The 22,299-nt window shown below is 41.4% G+C and overlaps 1 protein-coding gene across 1 annotated transcript in view; it reads right to left on the minus strand.

Moving 5' to 3' along the window:
- LOC122559454 (aldo-keto reductase family 1 member B1-like) overlaps positions 1-20,327 on the minus strand; it is a 40,028-nt gene extending 19,701 nt beyond the window's left edge. Inside the window, exons 1-5 of the mRNA XM_043708907.1 lie at positions 20,215-20,327; positions 8,797-8,874; positions 8,549-8,671; positions 8,318-8,424; positions 5,536-5,617 (exon numbers count right to left, since the gene is read on the minus strand). Coding sequence (XP_043564842.1) covers positions 5,536-5,617; positions 8,318-8,424; positions 8,549-8,671; positions 8,797-8,874; positions 20,215-20,226 — 402 coding nt within the window. The 5' untranslated portion in view covers positions 20,227-20,327. The remainder of the gene's footprint in view (positions 1-5,535; positions 5,618-8,317; positions 8,425-8,548; positions 8,672-8,796; positions 8,875-20,214) is intronic.
- Between the last annotated feature and the right edge of the window lie 1,972 nt (positions 20,328-22,299).

The raw sequence follows: 22,299 nt of genomic DNA on the forward strand, positions 1-22,299 counted from the left end.
GAATACAACATTCCAAGTGTGGCCTAACCAGGGCATTATAGAGCTGCACTATTATAGCCTCATTGCTCTTAAACTCAAATCCTTTGCTCAGGAAAGACAACAGACAATATGCCTTCTTAACAACTCTATCAACCTGGGTGGCAACTTTGAGAAATCTATGGACATGGACCCAAAGATCCCTCTGTTCCTTCACACTGCCAACAATCCTGCCCTTAACTTGTAAGCTGCATTCAAATTCAACCTTCCAAAATGAATCACTTCACACTTTTCCAGGTTGAATTCCACCTGACACTTATCAGCCCAGCTCTGCACCCTGTCAATGTCCTGTTGCAACCTACAACAGCTCTCCACACTATCCACAACACCATTAACCTTCGTGTCTTCGGCAAACTTACTAAACCACCCTTCCACTTCCATCCAAATCATTTATTAAAATCACAAAGAGCAGAGGTCCCAGAATAGATCCCTGCAGAACACTACTGGTCACCAAACTCTTGGCTGAAAATTTTCCATCTCCCACCAGCCTCACTCTTGTGAGGCATGACCTGCCCCTCAAAGCCATGCTGAATATCTCTGATCAAACTATGCTTTTCCAAATAATCATAAATCCAGTCTCTCAGAATCCTGTCCAATAACCTGCCTATCACCGACGTAAGACTGACTGGTTTGTAATTCCCAGGGTTATCCCTATTTCCTTTCTTGAACAAGGGAATAACATTAGCCACCCTCCAATCATCTGGTACTACTCCAATGGACAGTGAGGATGCAAAGAGCATAGCCAAAGGCGCAGCAATCTCTTCCCTTGCTTCCCCTAGAAACCTTGTGTGTATCCCATATGGCCCAGGGGACTTATCTGTCCTCATGTTGTTCAAAACTTCCAACACATCCTCCTTAACATCACCTGTTCAAGCGTTTCAGCCTTTTTCATTATGTCCTCACAAATGACAAGGTCCCTCTCACTTGTGAATACTGAAGCAAAGAATTCATTAAGGACCTCCCCTACCTCCTTCAATTCCCGGCACCATTTCCCTCCACTATCCCTGATCGACCCCACCCTCACTCTGGCCACCCTCTTCCTTCTCTATCTGGGCCCACTTGCTCTCTGCATCAGTCAGCGCTTTGGGTGTTCCTCTCCATTGGGCCATCTGTGAGGCAACACTACCCGATACCATACAGGGAGGCGTTGCATAGCAGCACAAATCCGCACTTGGGATCACAGTGTGCCAACACCTTAGATGTCGACAGCTGCATCTTTCCTTCCCTAAAAGCTACATCTTGACTACGACCCCTTCCAAGGCTGACCCTTTTTCAATAGCATTTGTAAGGATACCAAGATGGAGGACAGGTTACACATGAATTTTCTGTAATAATTCAACAGTCTAAGGAAAAAAATAAGCTCCGATACAGACATGGGAGCCAGAGTACCTTTAATCACCCTTACTTTATATTCTAATGGGTGTAACCCGGCTTGTCAACTCTGTAGTCCAAGTAGGTCACTTTGGGTGCCTGCAACACACATTTGTCACTTCTAAGGCATACACCTGTCTCAGCGGAATGTCTAAGAATGTCTAAATTCCCCAAGTACTTTTTGTTGGTTTTCCCTGTCATTATCATATCAGATAAATAGCGACCTGGTACAGACTTCGTAAAATGTTCTCCACTGTCCACTGAGAAATGGCACAGGTTGGCTATATCTAAAATGACTGTCTTGTTTATTGGTACAAATCCTTATGGGTATTAATTGTAGCATACAATCTTCATCTAATCGCAATAGTATGCATGGCTCATGATGAGCTTTGTGAAGAACAGTCATCACCTCTCCACTCTACCAGCACCGCACCGTTCCCCCCCTCCCCATCCAGCTTTGCGTACGAGTCCTGTATGTGAGGTAATTGGTTATTTATCCAGCTGCAAACAATATTTTCCTGAAGAAAATGTTAATTGTTTGGCTGATGCTTGGCTTTGTTTTTGGTTTTTGTAGTGGGCTGACCTAGAATCCCTCTGTTCCCGATAAGACCTGAACGAGATTATGCAATTGCCTCTATTCAAGTGGTGTCCCCCAAGCTCAGTCGGCCTGGTGATGGCATCCTCTTCCATTACCAGTAAGTCCATCCCTGTTAATCACGAGCTCTATTTCCCGAACTTGCTAATGACAAAGCCAGTCACAGAGCCAATTTGAAGTCTAGTTGGGCTTCAGCTAACGGGCACTTTTGCACAGTGACATCATTAATCCCACATACCAAATTGGTGTCTCAGCCTCTTATTTAGGGTTAAACCAAATGACGTGCCTCTGCCAGTCGTCTTAACCTTGTCAAAAATCCTGAAACAGATTTCCCTGGTTCTCAAACAGCCGAGTAAAACCGATAACATCTCAGAATTAGTGGAGGCTTGGGGTCATAATACTCATAACTAAATCCACCAACTCTTGAAAAGGTTTTAGTATCAGTACCTCAAGAAATGTTAGGCTCCTAATAACCAAAATAGCTGCTGGACCACAAGCTGCCAGGAGAATGCTTCATTGCTTTTCATTTGCCCAGAACAAAATGATGCATTTTTTCCCACACTGGGCCCAGTCTTTGAGAGCAGGAACAAATGGGTAAAGCTTCCCAAATAATGGCATGATGCCAGAAATGCTTACCCCAACTCAAAGACGACTGTTGTGAGCTATTGTCTTTAGGAGCGTATTTATTCTCTCGCCGTCATTGAAATAACTCCACAGAGGCTGGTATGCCATCACCAAGTCACCCTTTAGTTACACGTGCATAGTACTTGACACTGCTCCAACTTCATCAGAGCCAGTTCTCAGAGTGAACACAACTTCTGGCACTCCTGTTTATATGTCAGCCAGGGCTCCATGATAGGACCAGGTTAACAGTCCCAGAGAACCATGGCTGACTCTATAATCACTACACTCTAGGATTCCCTTCCATTTAAATTTGAATGCTGGAATCAAAAAAAGAACCAGTGGCAAAATCAGAAAAGTAGCAGAAAACAATAAAGCCAATGTTTCTTCCTTTTCACAATATATATCAATATGCCCATATGATAGAGAACTGTTTTCAGCCAGAACTTCTCTCTGGAAAAGGAGAACTTAAAATCATATTCCTGAGTATAACGTTGAATGTCAGGAGTCAAGGGAACAAAATCAGAAAGCCTCTGTCGTTTGCATGGCACTCAAGGAACACCCAAAGGAAGTGCCGTACATCAAGAAATCCAAAGCCTAATATATTCAAAGAGTTGATAGTCAAATAGCAAATTATGACAAACAGATATACACTCCTTTCTAGAAGAGTGCCTGCTTGCAACGATATACAATAGCTTTCATCCATACAGACTGTCAAAGTAGTAAAAAGGCAGCAATAAACCAGTTGTTACAAATATCAAAACAAGCTGTCCTACAAAGATGCAAACAAAGAACTAGTGTAGGCCATTCAGATCTTCCCTGCGGCCTCCTCCATATTGGGGAGACAGGCCGCCTACTTCCGGAATGTTTCAGAGAACACCTCTGGGACACCCGGACCAACCAACCCAACCACCCCGTGGCTCAACACTTCAACTCCCCCTCCCATTCCACCAAGGACATGCAGGTCCTTGGACTCCTCCAACGCCAGACTATAGCAACACGACGGTTGGAGGAAGAGCACCTCATCTTCNAAGAAGGGCTCATGCCCAAAACGTCGATTCTCCTGCTCCTTGGATGCTGCCTGACCTGCTGCGCTTTTCCAGCAACACATTTTCAACTCTGATCTCCAGCATCTGCAGTCCTCACTTTCTCCTCCATTCAGACCTTCAAGCCTACCCTGCCATTCAGTATGATTGTGGTTGATTTGCTTTTAACATCAACTCCACATTCCACATCTCCGATTATCTTTCATCCCCCTTGGAAACCAAGGAGCTATCTACCTCGGCCTCTGCCTCCAGCTATCTTCTGTCAGTGTTTTACCCATTACATCATGGGTGTTTGTTGTCAAAAATAACCTTTGACATGGCATCAAAGTATCTTCTAAGTGTAATACCCTGACTCCCTTTTATTCCCAACACAAATTATTTCTTCCAAAGATCTCTAACACATTTGTAAAATATGCTTTCCCTTTGACTTAGAATGCAAATAAGCCAAAGCACAAAGTAGCAGGATTCTATTCACTGCATCATACAAATAATAGATCAGGTACACATCCACTTAGTGTTTCAATCATCTGCTCATTCTCAATCCTTTAACACTTCTCTTCTCTACAAATCACGTTATAATTTTATGCATGAAGTGAGATGTAGAGAAATTTTACTCAGTTGTCAGAATTTGCAATGTGCTGCCAAGGACAGAGATGGAGGCTAATTCCATAAAAGGTTTCAAAATGGAGCTGGATGTATATTTGAAAGTGATGAATATAGAGGGCTCCGCAGAAAGGGCTGGTGAATGGGCCTAGTTGGATAGTTGTTTTGGGAGCTGGTAAGATATGATTGGCCAAATGCCCTTCTCCTGTGCCATAAAATTCTATGATTCTATCACATCAGAAGTGACTATGTCTGACAAAAGACCCTAACTTAAACAACAGGAATTTGTAACATTGCAGAACTACAAAACAGATTTAGCCTTTATCAATACATAATGTATAAGTTACAAATTAATTGAAGAAGTTTCTGAAAAGATGAACACCTCAAGGTGGGAGCTTACACACTTATGATGAGAAATTGATTCTAACATTGTCCTACATGCTGGAGGACTTGAGCTTAAGTGGTCAAAAGTGAAGTTTCATGGTAGCTAGAATCTAAGTGGAGGCAACTTTCATTTCTATAGAAGCACTGAAACTTGAGCTGCTGAAAAATTACAATTAATAATAAAATAAAACTACGGTCATAACAACATAAGAAATAGGAGCAGGAACAGGCTATATCGTCTTTCGAGCTTCCTCTGCTATTCAATGAAATCATAGCTGATCTGATGTTCGTTTCACTTTTCCTTTATCTTCATATTCCTAAATTCCGTTAACACTCAGAAATTCACTGGTCTCTGTCGAAGGAGCAGCACTCTGAAAGTTTGTACTTCCAAATAAACCTGTTGGACTATAAGCTGGTTGTGTGATTTTTAACTTTGAAAATATTAATTAGCTGATCACCCAGAATTCCCTGGAGTAAAAGAATCCAAAGCACAACCCTTTAAACAAAGAATATCTCAACTTAGACCTAAATTGCTGGAATTTTATTGTGATTGCGGCCCCCAATATCTTAGACATGACCAATGGGGGAAATATCCACCCACGCCTAGATCGTGTGTTCCAATTTGCATGTTTAATTCTTGTGAGCTCCTTACGTTAATCAACCTTCACAAGTTCATCCCTCATCCCATTCCATTTTGGGTTATTGCCATGAATTAACCCATCATAAATACATATACTTCTAAAACATTATTCTAAGAAAATTAATTAAACAAACAGCAATTACATTATATAATGCTAAACATTAATGCTAAACAACAACTATTGCTACTGTACTCAAACCAGGGTCTCATTGCTGCAAACTTAACAAATATTCACATACTTGTGCTGTTGATTTACCATGCTGACATGCTATACGCTTGAGTTTAGGATCCTGGAGAAGTATAGGGTCATCTTTTTTTATCCTAAAACAATGAAAGTAAACCAGATTACTCAAGTTTGCAAGCTTCCAGGAAGTAAAACCTGAAGAATGTGATTCACAATTGGAAATCCATGATACAAATTAGTTGCTGACTGGCAATGAGTAACTAGGAGAAAGTGAGGACTGCAGACGCTGGAGATCAAGGAAGAAAAGTGTGGTGCTCGAAAAGCACAGCTGGTCAGGCAGCATCCGAAGAGCAGGAGAGTTGATGTTTCGAGCATGATAAAGAGCTCATGCTTGAGATGTCGACTCTTGCTCCTTAGATGCTGCCTGACTGAGTGTGCTTTTCTAGCAAGACACTTTTCAAAACTGGCAATGAGTAATTGGCAACTTTAATACTGTTCCAAAAATACCATTTAGAGTCATACATCTTACTTCAAAGTACAAAGGGATCTGGGAGTGCTAGTCGAGGATTCTCTAAAGGTAAAAGAAAGCGAATGCAATGTTGTCATTTATCTTAAGAGGGTTGGAATATAAAAGCACCATTGTGCTACTGAAACTTTATAAAGCTCTGGTTAGGCCCCATTTGGAGTACTGTGTCCAGTTTTGGTCCCCACACCTCAGGAAGGACATACTGGCACTGGAGCGTGTCCATTGGAAATTCACACGGATGATCCTTGGAATGGTAGGTCTAACATACGAAGAACAGCTGAGGATCCTGGGATTAAATTCATTGGAGTTTAGAAAATTAAGGGGAGAGCTAATAAAAACTTACAAGATAATACACGGCTTGAGAAGGGTGGACGCTAGGAAATTGTTTCCGTTAGGCGAGGAGACTAGGAGCCGAGGACATAGCCTTAGAATTCTGTTCTGTAAATTCAGAACGGAAATGCGGAGACATTTCTTCAGCCAGAGAGTGGTGGGCCAGCGGAATTCATTGCCGCGGAGTGCAGTGGAGGCTGGGACGCTAAATGTCTTCAAGGCAGAGATTGATAAATTCTTGATGTCACAAGGAATTAAGGGCTACGGGGAGAATGCGGGTAAGTGGAGTTGAAATGCCCATCAGCCATGATTGAATGGCGGAGTGGACTCGATGGGCCGAATGGCCTTACTTCCACTCCTATGTCTTATGGTCTTAATAAGGAAACATTTCTTTCTACAAATGAGAACAACTGATTCTGGGGGAACTAATGACATTATTCCTTCCAGGGTGTCTTACCAAAACTTGCAGGGCTCTGTGAAAAGAATGAGACAGGGTCACAAGGTTAATTGATCTTCCAGTGAGTTACACAGATACAACAGGTCAAAAGGCCCCCTCCTCCACTGTAACAATTGTCTGATTTGCACCTACAGCAGAATGCGATTGGCACAGTGATCATGGATTTCAGTGCAGCATGATCAGAGTTCAAACATTTAGTGTGAATGAAAATTTGCTGCAGGGGGATGGAGATGTTTCATTTTAACCTACAGTATAAATTGCCTCAAACTAATGTGATACACTATGATATTGGAGGCAGCACAGTCTCATGGTCTGGGATCTGCAGGCACGGACTGAAACTTAAATACTTATGGTCACTTAAACTCAATAACTACACTTCTTTTTTACTCTTTAAGGTTTGTATCTAGGTACTTGCACCTAAGATGGTGCCATTAAATGCCGCCATTGTATAAACATTTCACTGTACTCCTGTGCTTCCGTACTGGACCACATGTGACAATAACAAATATTCTTTAATATTGTGAAGACCTCTCACTTTGAAGTGGTCCAGAAAAAAAGTTTGATTTTTTAAAAAAACTTGTAGGGAATGAGCCATTGTTTGAAACAAAAAAAAGTTACCCACTATGCACCAATTATGAGAAGCCTTCAAAGAAGAATAGTTCAGGTAGGGACCAGACAAATTCCCCAGAGACATAAAGCAAAGGGCATCCAAAGCAGAGAGTAGAAATAAAAGTATTTGTTTTAAAAAAAAGAGTAAGAGGCATAGCAGTAATTTTCTACACTGATAAACATTTCAGGAAAATGGGTTAAATCCCACCATGACAGATGATGTAATTTGAACTCAATACAAATCCGGAGTAAAATGATAGCCTAATGATAACTGTGTAGCCATTGTTGATTATTGTGAAATCCACCTTGTTCACTCATATCCTTTACAGAAATATAAAGGACCATCATTTTCTGGTCTGGCCTACATGTGACTCCAGCAATGCAGTTGACTCTTAACTAGCCTCTAACTAGTCAAGTAGGGATTAGCAATAAATATTAGCTTGGCTAGGAATGCCAACATCCTATGAACAAATAAACACTAATAATAAAAGGAAATTCAAGGATAGGAGGGGCCAATTTCAGGCCAAAAAACATATGTATTCTTGGAGGTGGAGTTCATGATTTATGTACCAAAACAATACTTTTCAAACTTGGTCACCGCTGAGGAGAGTTGCCAAATATTGTGTTTGTTCTAACAAGGCAAAACCATATTTAAGGGCCTGGATGGTATACACCAAGCCAAAGAATTTGGAAATGACAAATATACCCGATCTGCTACTCCACTCCAAAAGAAGCCATAACTATTAAGTACAACATAGGTCCGCTCTCCTCAATCACTAGGCTACCCTCCTTGACACAAAATCCTAAAACTACAAAAAAGTACAGACAGATGCAAAATATTTTAATATAAACAAATGAGGAGCAGTTTTTTTGAACTATATTATGTGATGATTAATGAGTTTATATCTTAGATACCATGGTCTAGCTGGAGATCCCAGTGGGCTATAGGCAGTCACAACAATGTCGTTTGAATGGCAATAGGCGATCAGATCTTCTTGAGTCAGGTAAGGGTGGCATTCAATCTATTAAAGCAACCAGAATAAGGTCATGGATTAGTTTTACAGAATGAAGCATTGCAGACCCATGAATGCAATTGGAAAATGGGTAGTGAAAATCTGTAATCCAATAATTAAAAAAAAAAACTACCTGGTTAACTGCAGGTTTGTATTTCAAAGTTGGTTTCTTCAAGATCCGGTCAATCTGATCTTGATTAAAGTTGGATACTCCTATAGCTTTAACCAATTTTTCATCAACTAAATCTTCCATTGCCTGTGAATGAGTATCATCTTGCTCTTAATTCCTACTTTAATTGCCATTAGTTATTCTTCTAATTAACAATGAATTCAGAAAATAAGCACCAGTAACAAAACCATATGACCAAATCAAATACTTACCTCCCAAGTGTCAAGAAAATCGGTGTCACTTGGTATTATCAAATCATTCTCATCCAAAGGAAAATTCTCATCACCAGCCTAGAATTAAAAAAAGAATTTTGAAAATTTTGTTTAAATATATGTTCCTGAAACCTATAAAAGAGAATAGAGGCACAAAGAAGGATTAAAACCAAAGAAAAATTGCTGTGAAATAATGGCAAATGTTGGTGATTGGAAGAAAGGACATACTTATTGGTAAGCTTTCATCTACTTTACACCTAAGAAACACCAGTCCAAATGTTTTATGTCTTGCAACATGTTTCAAATCAGCAAGATGGGTCTCAGTAACTTTAGATATATAGCACACTGTGGCTTGTTGAGGCACAGGTTTATCATGCCTCATCTGATCTTCCCCCATGGTAAGACACATTTATGGTACTTCACTGCTATCCATAACATACATTGGTTCAGTTTTCCTTCTGTCACAATCAATATCCCATCATCATCCTACTCTAGGTGGAGTTAAAGACATACATTACCCTCAACCTCATGGCCACCTCTGAGTGCAGCTGTATCACATTGCCTCAGTATGCAACCGCCAAGTACCACCACATGCTGAGATTCTACCTCTCTCTGGTGATGCAAAGGATCAGTCAGGTCATGCTGCCACACTTGCAATATTCTACGTAATTGGATTGTGCTGGATCATCCATCTCTTTTGGAGAAGTTTTACAAAAGAACACTTCTGACCATGAATTGATTGGGCAGTATTCAGCACATAAAACCGTGAAGACTCAATGGGGAGAAAGAAGAAGGTAGATGCTGTTGGCTTGTTCCCTGAGCAGACTAGAGTCATTTTGGCAGAATGGATCATCACTAGAACAGACCAACTGGTATTAAAACATAGCTTGACCGACAATGAAAACACCATTTCTGGTTAAATCCTTCCTACATGCCTAAAGTCTCACCCTTTTCACATAGTGCCCCCAAGATCACTGTGGAAGGGAGAAACAGTTGTCCTCTTCTTGTGGATTGTGCCTTGGTAAAATGGTCTGGAGAGAGATGTAGTGGTTTTTGTCAAGGTTTATCCCAAGCATACAAACAAGATATAGAACAGGAGTAGGCCATACAGGCCTCAAGCCTGTTCTACCAGTCAATGAGATCATTGTTATAACCTCAGATGTGCATTTCCAACTCCCTTGATAACCTTTGACCTTCATGCTTAAGAAGAACCATTCCAACTCTGCCTTAAAAAGATTTAAGGATTCTGCTTCTATCACCTTTTAGGAAAGGCGAGATTGCTTTTGATTATTATTCTCAGACAAAAATAAATATCCTCACCTGATTGGTGACATCTGAGTTTTAAATCATTGATCCCTAGTTGTAGATTCTCCCAGAAGAGGAAACATCCTCACCACATCAAACCGGTCAAGGATTTTTTCTTATTCTTCTGCACTCCAGTGGATACAAGTTTGTCCAACCTTTTCTCCTAAGGTAACTTCCTCATTCCAGGTGTCTGGTAAACCTTCTCTGAACTGTTTCAGCACATTTACATTCATATTTAAATAAGAAGACCAATAGCACATACAGTACTCCAAATGAGATCTCACTAGCACCCTTTATAATTGAAGCATAACCTCCCTACTTTTGTACTCAATTCCTCTCACAATAAATTAATGCATTTTATTAGCTTTCGTAATTACTTGTTGTACCTGTATACTAAAGTGTTGCGATTCATACATTAGGGCTCCCATTTCAAAAGCTTTGCAATCTTTCATCATTTATGTATCTTTTCAAAAAAAAATTCTTCCTTCAAAAATGGATAATTACACATTTTCTCACATCATACTCCAATTACCGGATCTTTGCCCACTCAATTAACCGACCGTTTTACAGCCACTTATAGTTTCTTCACAACTTACTTATCTGTCCATTGCTATACAGGTAGGTCTGTGTTAATGTGCATTTCAGTAGCATGATTTGGCTAGAGCTTTGCTAAGAATTAGAAAATAGTATTTTCGAGAATGCTTCCCTCTGTTGCCAATAGCCTGATTCCAGCAGGGATTGGTTCACGTGCTTTGTTCTGCGCATGCGTTGATGTCCACGCCATTCTGTACATGTGTCGGTGTCCGTGTTGTTCTGCGCATGCACATTGCCAGTACCGGTATTTGTATGTTTTGCATATGCACTGTTCTGCGTATGAAGGTCAAAGGTTATCAAGGGAGTTGGGAATGCAAATGTGAGGTTATAACTGGATCAGCCATGATCTTATTGACTGGTGGAACAGGCTTGAGGCCTGAATGGCTTACTCCTGTTCCATATCTTGTTTGTATGCTAGGGATAAACCTTGACAAAAACCACTACATCTCTCCAGCCCATTTCACCAAGGCACAATCCACAATAAGAGGACAACAGTTTCTCCCTTCCACAGAGACCTTGGGGGCACTATGTGAAAAGGGTGAGACTTTAGGCATGTAGGAAGGATTTGACTGAAGTGCTGTTTACATCACCAGTCAAACTATGTTTTAGTTTTAGTTGATCTGTTCTAGTGATGATCCGTTCTGCCAAAATGACTCTGATAGTCTGCTCAGGGAAGCAGTCAAGAGCATCTACTTTCTTCTTTCTCCCCACTGAGTCTTCAGGATGTTATGTGCTGAACACTGCCTGATCAACTCATGGTCAGAGGTGTTCTTTTGCAAAACTTCTCCACAAGAGATGGATGATACAGCATGACCCATCTATGCCTACTCTCTGCTTCTTGCTAGCAAAGCAGTCAATCTGTTAGCAAAAGGAGGAACAGGGTAGTGAGCTGGATAGGGTCAGGCTTCTTAAGTATTGTTGGAATTGCACACATTAGAAATGTAGGGACTATTGAGGTCAGACAGCACCTGAGTAGCAGGCGAATTGATGTTTCGGGCACAAGCCCTTCACCAGGTAGGGCTTATGCCTGAAACGTCGATTCTCCAGCTGCCTGGCCCGCTGTGCTTTTACAGCACTATACTTTTGACTCTGATCTCCAGCATCACCGTATTTATATAGTGACTTTAAAATGTGCTGCTGGAAAAGCACAGCAGGTCAGGCAGCATCAAAGGAGAAGGAGAATCGACGTTTCGGGCATAAACCCTTCTTCAGGAATCCTTCTCCTTTGATGCTGCTTGACCTGCTGCGCTTTTCCAGCAACACATTTTTAAGCTCTGATCCCCAGCATCTGCAGTCCTCACTTTCTCCGTATAGTGAGTCCAGTTCAATTTCCGGTTAAAAGTAACCCCCAGAATAGTGATAGTGGGGATTCAGTAATAGTAATGCCGTTGAATGCCAAAGGGATGATGATTAGATTTTGTTTTGTTGGAGATGGTCATTGCCAGCCATGTGTGTGGTACGGATGTTACTTGCCACTTCTCGATCCAAACCTGGATATCTTCTAGGTCTTGTTGCATTTGAATATGGACTGCTTCAGCATCTGAGGAACCGTGAATTGTGCTGAACATTGCACAATCATTGCCGAACATTTCCACTTATGACTTTATGATGGAGAGAAGGTCATTGATGAAGTAGCTGAAGATGGTTGTGCCTGGGAACTGATATCCTGGAGCTAAGGTAAGTGACCTCTAATGACCACAACTATATTCATTTGTGCTATCTTGGGCAAACCCAGAAAAGTTAACTATTATCTACAGAGTATCTCTAAACTAAGATTGATGATCGTCTGTCCACTACACAATAAGTACTGAAAATTGCATACCCCTCATAGGGTGCGTAATAACAAAAGAAACATGTCTGTATGACGTGGACTGTTTTAAGGAGGAATAGCAATCATGAGGAGAGATTGGACACAGTTACTAAACAGTCCTAAACAGACTGTTTAGTCCTAAACAGACCACGTCATGGTATAGGCTGACGTTATAGAGGCTTATAAAATCTTGAGGGCATAGACAGGCTAAACAGCAAAGGTCTTTTCCCTAGGGTGGGGGAATTTGAAACTATGTGGCATATTTTTTAAGGTGAGAGGAGAAAGATTTAAAAAGGGACCTGAAGAACAAGTTTTTCCACAGAGAGAGAGCTTTGTATGTAGAATGAACTAGCATTTATTGTCCAAGCATAACATGGGTGTGGAGTCTGGAGTCATATGCAGGCCAGATTAGGTAACAATGGCAGTCTCCTTCCTTAAAAGGACATCAGTGAACCAGGTGGGTTTTTTTCCCCAACGAATCGATAATGGATTCATAATCATCATGAGAGTCTTGATTCCAAATTTTGTTATTGAATTCAAATTCTACCATCTGTCATGGTAAGATTTGAATCTTGGTCCCCAGCACATTATGTGAGTCTCGAGATTAACAGTCCAATGATAATAGCAGAAGGCGTTTAGTATGCTTTCTTTTATTGGTCACAGCATAGAGTGCAGGAGTTGGGAGGTCATGTTGCAGCTGTACAGGACATCGGTTAGGCCACTTTTGGAATGTTATGCGCAATTCTGGTCTCCCTCCTACAGGATGGATGTTGTGAAACTTGAAATGGTTCAGAATAGATTTACAAGGATGTTGCCAGGGTTGGAAGGGTTGAACTATAAGGAGAGGCTGAATAGACTGGGGCTATTTTCCCTGGAGTGTTGAAGGCTGAGGTTTATAAAGGGGTTTATAGAGATTTATAAAATCATGAGGGGCATGGATATAGTAAATACAGTCTTTTCCCTGGGGTAGCTGTGTCCAGAACTAGAGAGCATAGGTTTAGGGTGAAAAGGGAGAAATTTGAAAAGGGATCTAAGGAGCAACTTTTTCACACAAAGGGTGGTGAGTGTATGGAATGAGCTGCCGGAGGAAATAGTGGAGGCTGGTACAATTACAACATTTAAAAGGCATCTGGATGGGTATATGAATAGGAAGGGCTGAGAGGGATATGGGCCAAGTTCTGGCAAAAGGGAGTAGATTAATTTAGGATATCTGGTCGACATGGAAGAGTTGGTCCAAAGGGTCTGTTTCCGTGCTTTTCATTTGTACGACTCTATGACCACTGGGCCATTACCTCCCTATCTGGTTTGTAATGTACTTTTATGAATAGAGCATACTCCTGGCAAAGATCTTCCTGCTCTCACAACCACTCCTGCATAGGTCCTTCTCCTTCTTCTATCACCAAATTAGATACTTGGTTCTGAATTAAACAATTACCAAACGTCAAGTTACAGTGTTGTCTGCAAAAACAGCATTGTGCTTTCAGTTGGACTTCAAAGGATCCTGAGAGATAACTAAAGCTCTCAAGAATGGCGATATATTTTCAAGCCAAGTAACACAAATTGAACAAAACTATCTAAATAAATTTGGCCTGAACAAATGACACCCAGAAGATAATTCAATAAGCCCAAAATGGAACAACTGCAATAAAGCCAGAATGTGTCATTTATCTAAATACTGTTAGTTGTATTAAATTAGACCTTCATAGGGAAGTCTAACCACAAATCAGTAGCCTAGCAATCTAAATGTCAGGAATTCAAATCTCATACAACCTTTCTGGCCATTGTGTACATGTTCTGCTCCTATTGATGGTGTTTCCTTATTCACACTTACAAAACCATCATCATCTCTTAAATCTCCCCTTGGCATTCTTGGCAATCATCAATAACAACACAGTTTCTTCAACCTCCGCAGAAACTGAAATCTTTTGTTGATAGTAATTTGCCTGCACCCTCTCCAAGACCTGAACATGCTTCATCCAAATTGACCATAATACAACAGCACCTGCTTTTGATCAAAGAACATTTAACTGGTTACGGGATAAGGGGTCATTCTCTCTATTTTCTCTCTATTCAGGTGCTTATCCAATTGCCTTTTGAAACCCACAATTGAATCCATTTCCACTACAGTACTTGACAGTGAATTCCAGATCCTATACACACACTGTTTAACAGTATAATTTCTTTGCTATTGTGTTTTGCCTCTCCTGAAAGAAAGCAACTAGTCCATGCCAAACATAATCTTGCCTGCTCCTTGTCCATACCACTCAAAACCTTTCCTATTCATGTATATATTAAACAAAGAAAACAAAGAAAAAACTTACAACCCAGGAACAGGCCCTTCGGCCCTCCAAGCCTGAGCCGATCCAAATCTACTGTCTAAGCCCAATTCCTAAGCATCTGTATCCCTCTGCTCCCCACCTACTTATGCATCTGTCCAGTCACATCTTAAATGAATCTACCATGCCTGCCTCTACTACCTCTGCTGGCAACGCATTTCAGGCACCTTCCACCCTCTGTGTAAAGTACTTGCCGCGTGTGTCCCCCTTAAACTTTTCACCTCTCACTTCAGCTTGGGAAAAAAGCTTATCTCTATCTACCCTCTCTATACCCTTCATGATTTTGTAGACCTCCCCCTGTCAATCTCCTTTTTTCTAATGAAAACAAACCTGACCTACTCAACCTCTTCATAGCTGGCACCTTCTATACCAGACAACATCCTCGTAAACCTTCTCTGCACCCTCGCCAAAGCATTAAAATATCTTTTTAACATCGTAATTGTACTCGTTTTCTTAGGAAGTTCATTCCAGACATGAACCACTCTCGATGTAAACATTATGCACCCATTGTCTTTTTTAAATCTGACTCCTCTCACCTTGGAAATGTGCCACCTAGTCTTCTATACCTATCCTAGGGAAAAGACAACTACTATTAATTTTATCTATATACCTCTCATTCTTTTATAAATTTCTACCAGATTGCCACTCCACCTCCTGCTCTCCACATTGAAAAACAATTCTGATTTTTAATTATGGATTTTTTGAATGCTAATGAAACAAGATGAATAAAGATCTTATATTAGTAAAATACAATGACAGTAATACCTGTTAAAAAAAACTTTAACTAAGCCTGCAATCCAAAGATCCATAATGCCTCCGCATTCAGCCAGGTATTTCTTGAATCATGGTGTAGGTTAAAGCGATAGTGAAAGAATGGTGATACAATTCCATGTCAGGATGGAGAGTGGCTTGGAGGGGAACTTGCAGATTGTGTTTCCTATGTATCTGCTGCTCTTGTTTTTCTAATGGTAATGGTCATTGATTGTCAAGATGCTTTCAACAACAGTATTGGTTAGATTTTGCTGTGCGTTTTGTACATTGAATACATTGCAGCTACTGAGCATAGGCGATGAAGGGGATGGATATTGCAGGTGATAGATAAATACCAATGAAGTAAGCTGTTTTGTCATTGATAGGGTTGAGGGTTACAGTATTGCTGGAGCTGCACTTATCCAAGCAAATGAGCAGAACTCAATCACACGTCTGATTTGTGCCTTGTCCTTGGTGGAGTTTGTTCTGTGAAGTCAGGAGATGGGTTACTCACCATACGATTCTAATCCAGTGTTTTATGTTGGATCAGATCAGTTTCTGATCAGTGTTAATCTCAGAGATGTTGACAATGGGATGTTCAGAGATGGTGATGCAATCAGAGGACAATGGTTGGATTCTCTCGGAGATGGTCATTGAATGGCACTTATCTTGCACAAATGCTGCTTGCCACTCATCATCCAAGCCTAGAAGTTGTCCTGCTAGGGCGGCACGGTGGCACAGTGGTTAGCACTGCTGCCTCACAGCGCCAGAGACCTGGGTTCAATTCCCGCCTCAGGCGACTGACTGTGTGGAGTTTGCACGTTCTCCCCGTGTCTGCGTGGGTTTCCTCCGGGTGCTCCGGTTTCCTCCCACCTAACAAGATAAGAGTTGATGGGAATTGAGGAATAACTGCAGTTTTGCTTTGGCTTCCGAAATCTCACAAATAGCCAATTGTTGACCCCACCATTTTCCTTCTGAAATTCAGCTCTTTTGTTCATGTTTGTAAGGAGCCCATGAGCATAGCAGAACCCAAACTGGCAAGTGAACAGAGTATGGTTGAGAAAGTATTGATAATGGAGAGTAGACTGATGAGGCATTTTATGGACAGGAGAGATCTAGGTAATTTTCTACAGGAGATTTTGTGTTCAAAAATTGTGGATGCTGGAAATCAAATTGCTGGAAAAACTCAGCAGGTCTGGTCGTATCTGTGGAGAAAAAGCAGAGTTAATATTTCAGGTCACATGAGAGCTTATACAACAGTCACACAAATTTCTGAGGATCATATAAATTAAAATTTTCAGGACAGTTGGTGCAAGTATTTCAAAATTTGTTCACAGGTTGTGATTAGGAACAAGCTGCCCGAGAGAGGGATAAAGCAGATCCAACAGTAACTTCTGAAAGGGAAAAATAGATTAATGCTTAAAAAAAAAGGAAACATTTGCAGAGCTATGGTAGCAAGGATTCAAAGAGCAAGGTAGTATGACATTCAATAGAATCACAGGATCATCACTGCACAAGGAGAACATTTAACCCATAGCTGCACTGCTCCTGCATGAGCACTGGCTCAGCACCATTCTTCTAACTTGTCTTTATAATCCTGAATATTGTTTCTATTTAAATAATAATCTAATGCTCTGATTACAGTGTGATGAAAGCAGATTCAAATGAGGCAATGTATTAACTAACCATTTGCTTTATTTGGAATTCTCACATTCTGACTTGATGCTCATAAGTGTCTGGAAGAGGTTCTTTGTTGCATTTGTCTGACAGCTTGCCTTGCTGCTCATTGTTGTCACAAACCCACACAGCTTGCTCTTCCTGACCTCACCTCTTGCATGATGGGTGTGCTTTGGTTTGGGCTGGCTTCACTTCCTTCACAATGTACCACTATTTGGTAATACATAATGACATAAGATTACAAGTAGGATGGCCTTCACCTGAACCAAAGGGATATGAATAACCTGGGGGAGATATTTGCTAATGCGGTTCAGGTAGTTTTAAACGAATTCAGCTGGGGGATGGTAACCTAAATTGTAGTTCAAGTATACAGGAGATTGAAAGCAGTGAGGTCAGTATTAACGTTTCAAGGTTACAAGACGACACCGGTGAGCTAGAAGTGGGTTTGAAGTGTGTCTACTTCAATGCCAGGAGTATACGGAATAAGGTGGGTGAACTTGCAAGATGGGTTGGTACCTGGGAGCTCGATGTTGTGGCCATTTTTGAGACATGGGTAGAGCAGGGACAGGAATGGTTATTGCAGGTTCTAGGATTTAGATGCTTCCGTAAGAACAGAGAAAACGGTTGTGGGGTGGTGGTGGTGGGGTGATGCGGCATTGTTAGTCAAGGACATTATTATGATTGCACAAAGGACATTTGAGGACTCCTCTACTGAGGTAGTATGGGCCGAGATTAGGACAGGAGAGGTCACACTGTTGGGAGTTTTCTATAAGCCTCCGAATAGTTCCAGAGATGTAGAGGATAGGATAGCAAAGATGATCCTTGATAGGAGCAAGTGTGACAGGGTAGTTATTATGGGGGACTTTAACTTTCCAAATATTGATTGGGAATACTGTAGTTCAAGTACTTTAGGTGGGCCAGTTTTTGTCAAATGTGTACTGGAGGGTTTCCTGACACAATATGTAGACAGGCCAACATTAGATTTGGTACTGGGTAATGAACCCAGCCAGGTGTTAGATTTGGAGGTAGATGAGCACTTTGGTGATAGTGACCTCATTTCGGTTATGTTTATTTTAGTAATGGAAAGGGATAAGTATATAACGTAGGGCAAGAGTTATAGAGAGGGGAAAGACAATTATGATGTGATTTAGGATGCATAGCATGGGGAAGGAAGCGCAGGGGGTGGGCACAATTGAAACGTGGAACTTATTCAAGGAACAGCTACTGCGGGTCCTTGATAAGTATGCAGCGATCAGGCAGGGAGGAAGTTGTTGCGCGCAGGAGACGCGTGGTTTACTAAGGAAGTTGAATCTCTCGTCCAGAGGAAGAAGGCGGCTTATGTTAGGATGAGATGTGATGGTTCAGTTGAGGCATTCAGAGTTACAACTTAGCCAGGACAGACCAAAAGAGAAAGCTCAGAAGAGCCAGGAGTCTTTGGTGGATAGGATCAAGGAAAACCCTGAGGCTTTCTACAGGTAATATCATGAATAAAAGAATGACTAGAGTAAGATTAGGGCCAGGAGACAGTGAGGTCTGCAGATGCTGGAGATCAGATCAGACAGCATCCAAGGAGCAGGAAAATCGACATTTCCGGCCGGAGCCCTTCATCAGGAATTATGGCCAATCAAGGATCATAGTGGGAAATTGTGCTTGGAGTCAGAGGAGATAGGGGAAGCGCTATTTTGTCAGTATTCACAGTAGAAAAAGACAACTTGGTCAAGGAAAATACTGAGATACAGGCTACTAGACTAGATGGGATCTGCTCTCCTCCAGTCTTCTGGCACTATTCCTCTAGACAACGACGACATAAAGATCAAAACCAACGGCTTGGCACTCTCCTCCCTGGCATCCCAGAGTCTTATGGTAAATCCCATCCGACCCAGGGGACTTATGTGTTTTTACACTTTCAAGAATTGCTAACACCTCCTCCTGTGAAATTTAATCCCATCTAGTCTAGTGGCCTGTATCTCAGGATTTTCCTTGACCACATTGTCTTTTTCTACATAATGCTTCTTGTATTAGGACCGATTTGCCTTTGAAAATATACACCAAAGTTCAGCTCTGTATGACCAAAATAAACAGGTACCTCTAATACTGTCAAGTCACACCTTTATAATTTTTTTTGCAATTCTTGTAGTTGGCATCAATTAGCAGTTGCTCACACTGGCTCTTACAGGTGTAACTTGGAGAAGGTCTTCAACTTCATAATCAAAGTATAGATCAAGAGGATTATCTTGATCATTGTGCAACTTGGGTAACATCTTTGAGGAGAAAGTGAGGAATCTGCCCTGAAGAAGGGCTTATGCCCGAAACGTCGATTCTCCTGTTCCCTGGACGCTGCCTGACCTGCTGCGCTTTTCCAGCAACACATTTTCAACTTGGGTAACATGCTCAGGGTACCAATTGTAAATCACCCTGTTGCATCCACAGGCAAGAGACAATGAATGAAAGTTATAACTCTGAAAATAGCTGGAATTGAAGAGAATTAAAGACTTACCATTAGGTTGTAGCCTACCTTTGCCTGGTTATGACTAAGATAAATAGTTTTTAAGATATGAACTCCAAAGAGAACTCATGGAGACAGCAAGCAGAAAACCTGACTGCACAGCATACACAATTAGCAACCACATTGTCAAGTTAACAGTGCTTGTTAAGTTATTTACATACAATGGAGTTGAGTTTTGCCTTAAAAAATCTCATTGCATAATTCTGTTGGTTAAAATGAGATATTAGGCTCTCTCTTGACATGAGAAGAATGGGATAGTATTAAATACCTGGAGTCTCTCGAGGCTGAAATGAAACTGTTCTCACACCCAAGCTTTTAAAATCAATCAATTTTATGTGCAATACAGTGAATACATCTGAGACAATAAGAACTTTACTCAGGAGGTAACAAGTCTAAATTAAGTGAAAAATGTAGCAAAATATCAGAGTTGGAAACTATACCTTGAATCCCATTGGCCAGTGAATAAGGTAGAGGTCCACATATTCCAGATTCAGGTCAGATAGTGTTTTACAGCAGGCCTCTTTCACTTTATCTTTTGCATGAAAAGTGGACCAGAGCTAATAGGACAACAGAAAGTAGTATTAGCACAATGTCAAGATCAATGCATCAAAAATAAATTGCTCTTTTAACCTTCTCCCAACATTCTCTCAGACAACTCATTTCCTTCTCTAAAGTGTGGAATTCCTCTATAACAGATATTAATATTTTGGAGAAAGATAAAAGGGCCTAAAATTTAATGGGAGAAAATGAAATTTTTTTTGTCAAAACAATTTTTTTTTATAATCCTTTTGTGTGTCACTAAAAAATTCAACATTTACTGCCCATCTCCAATTGCCTTTGGGTAGTAGGTGTGGTGCAGGTACATCCAGGTTCCAGGACTTTGGCCCAGAGACAGTGGAGGGTTGGTAACATGGCTGTTTTAAGGTGGTATGTGGTTTGTAGGGGAACTTGCAGGTTGCAATGGTCCCATACATCAGCTACACTTGTTCTCCTATGCAGTGGAGGTCGGCCACAGATTTAGAAGTTGCTGTTGGAGAAGTTCTCCTTTGGTTGTATATAGTACATGCTGCTGAATTGTGGTGGAAGAAATAAATGCTTAAGTTTGTTAATGACTTTCAAAACTCTCCATTTTACCTTACTGACAATAAAGAGGTCTTCACGCTTTACTGCTCCTTCCTTAATCTTCTGGTGTATAGCTTCACCCACTTCTTTCTCATTCTGATAAACGTATGCGCAATCAATGTGACGATATCCTATGGAAATAGCGTCCTTCACTGCTTCAACCACTTGACCTTTTAGGGACTGAACAAAATATTCATCAGAATCAAAATCAAACTAAAAGCAAAGAATGTCTGGAACACAGGTGAACAATTGCATGTAATCTTTCCCATCACTTTGATGGGCGGCACGGTGGCACAGTGGTTAGCACTGTTGCCTCACAGCGCCAGAGACCCGGGTTCAATTCCCGCCTCAGGCGACTGACTGTGTGGAGTTTGCACGTTCTCCCCGTGTCTGCGTGGGTTTCCTCCGGGTGCTCCGGTTTCCTCCCACAGTCCAAAGATGTGCAGGTCAGGTGAATTGGCCATGCTAAATTGCCCGTAGTGTTAGGTTTAGGGGTAAATGTAGGGGTATGGGTGGTGTTGCGCTTCGGCGGGTCAGTGTGGACTTGTTGGGCCGAAGGGCCTGTTTCCATACTGTAATGTAATCTAATCAAACTGTCTCTTTTTCTCAAGATAATGCCTGTTCACACTCAGCATACTTCACCAATCTCTGCAAACATGCAATCTGCCCTGTATACACATGCCTAACATATTTCACCTGTGACTTCAAACCTTTACACATTCATTGTCTCCTTCTCTTAGCCCCACTTTAAACTTATCCATCTCTTCTAGCCCAAACACCATTCTCATTCAAAATTCATAACTCCATCGGAAGACATTCATAATTTCTTACACACTCCCATTTCTCCTGCCAGTAGCCTCACAATGAACACATGCCTCATCTCTGTACCATCTCAGCCATGATCATATTGAATGGTGGTGCAGGATCGAAGGGCAGAATGGCCTACTCCTGCACCTATTGTCTATTGTCTCGTATATCTATCCCAGCCTCTGATTGCAAACACTATTTTGAACACATAATTCCCAACCATTGCACATTCAACACCTCCCTGCCACAGGCAATAGTGCTGTGTTGACTGAATTAGTAATCCACAGCGCCAGGCCAACGTTCTGTGACGCCAACTCGAAGAACTACACCACTGAAGCCAGACGCCAACTCGAAGAATAACCGCCTCAAACTGTCTACTACCCTCCCCCACTCCAACCTCTCACCCTCATAACGTGCAGCCCTCCACTCCCTCTGCTCCAATCCCAACCTCACCATCAAACCAGCAGATAAAGGGGGTACAGCGGTAGTCTGGCGCACTGACCTCTACACTGCTGAAGCCAGACACCAACTCCTCCTACCTCCCCCTCAACCAATACCCCACCCCCCCATCACCAAACCATCATCTCCCAGACCAT

Source organism: Chiloscyllium plagiosum, chromosome 19 (genome assembly GCF_004010195.1).
Source record: "Chiloscyllium plagiosum isolate BGI_BamShark_2017 chromosome 19, ASM401019v2, whole genome shotgun sequence".
NCBI lineage: Eukaryota > Metazoa > Chordata > Chondrichthyes > Orectolobiformes > Hemiscylliidae > Chiloscyllium > Chiloscyllium plagiosum.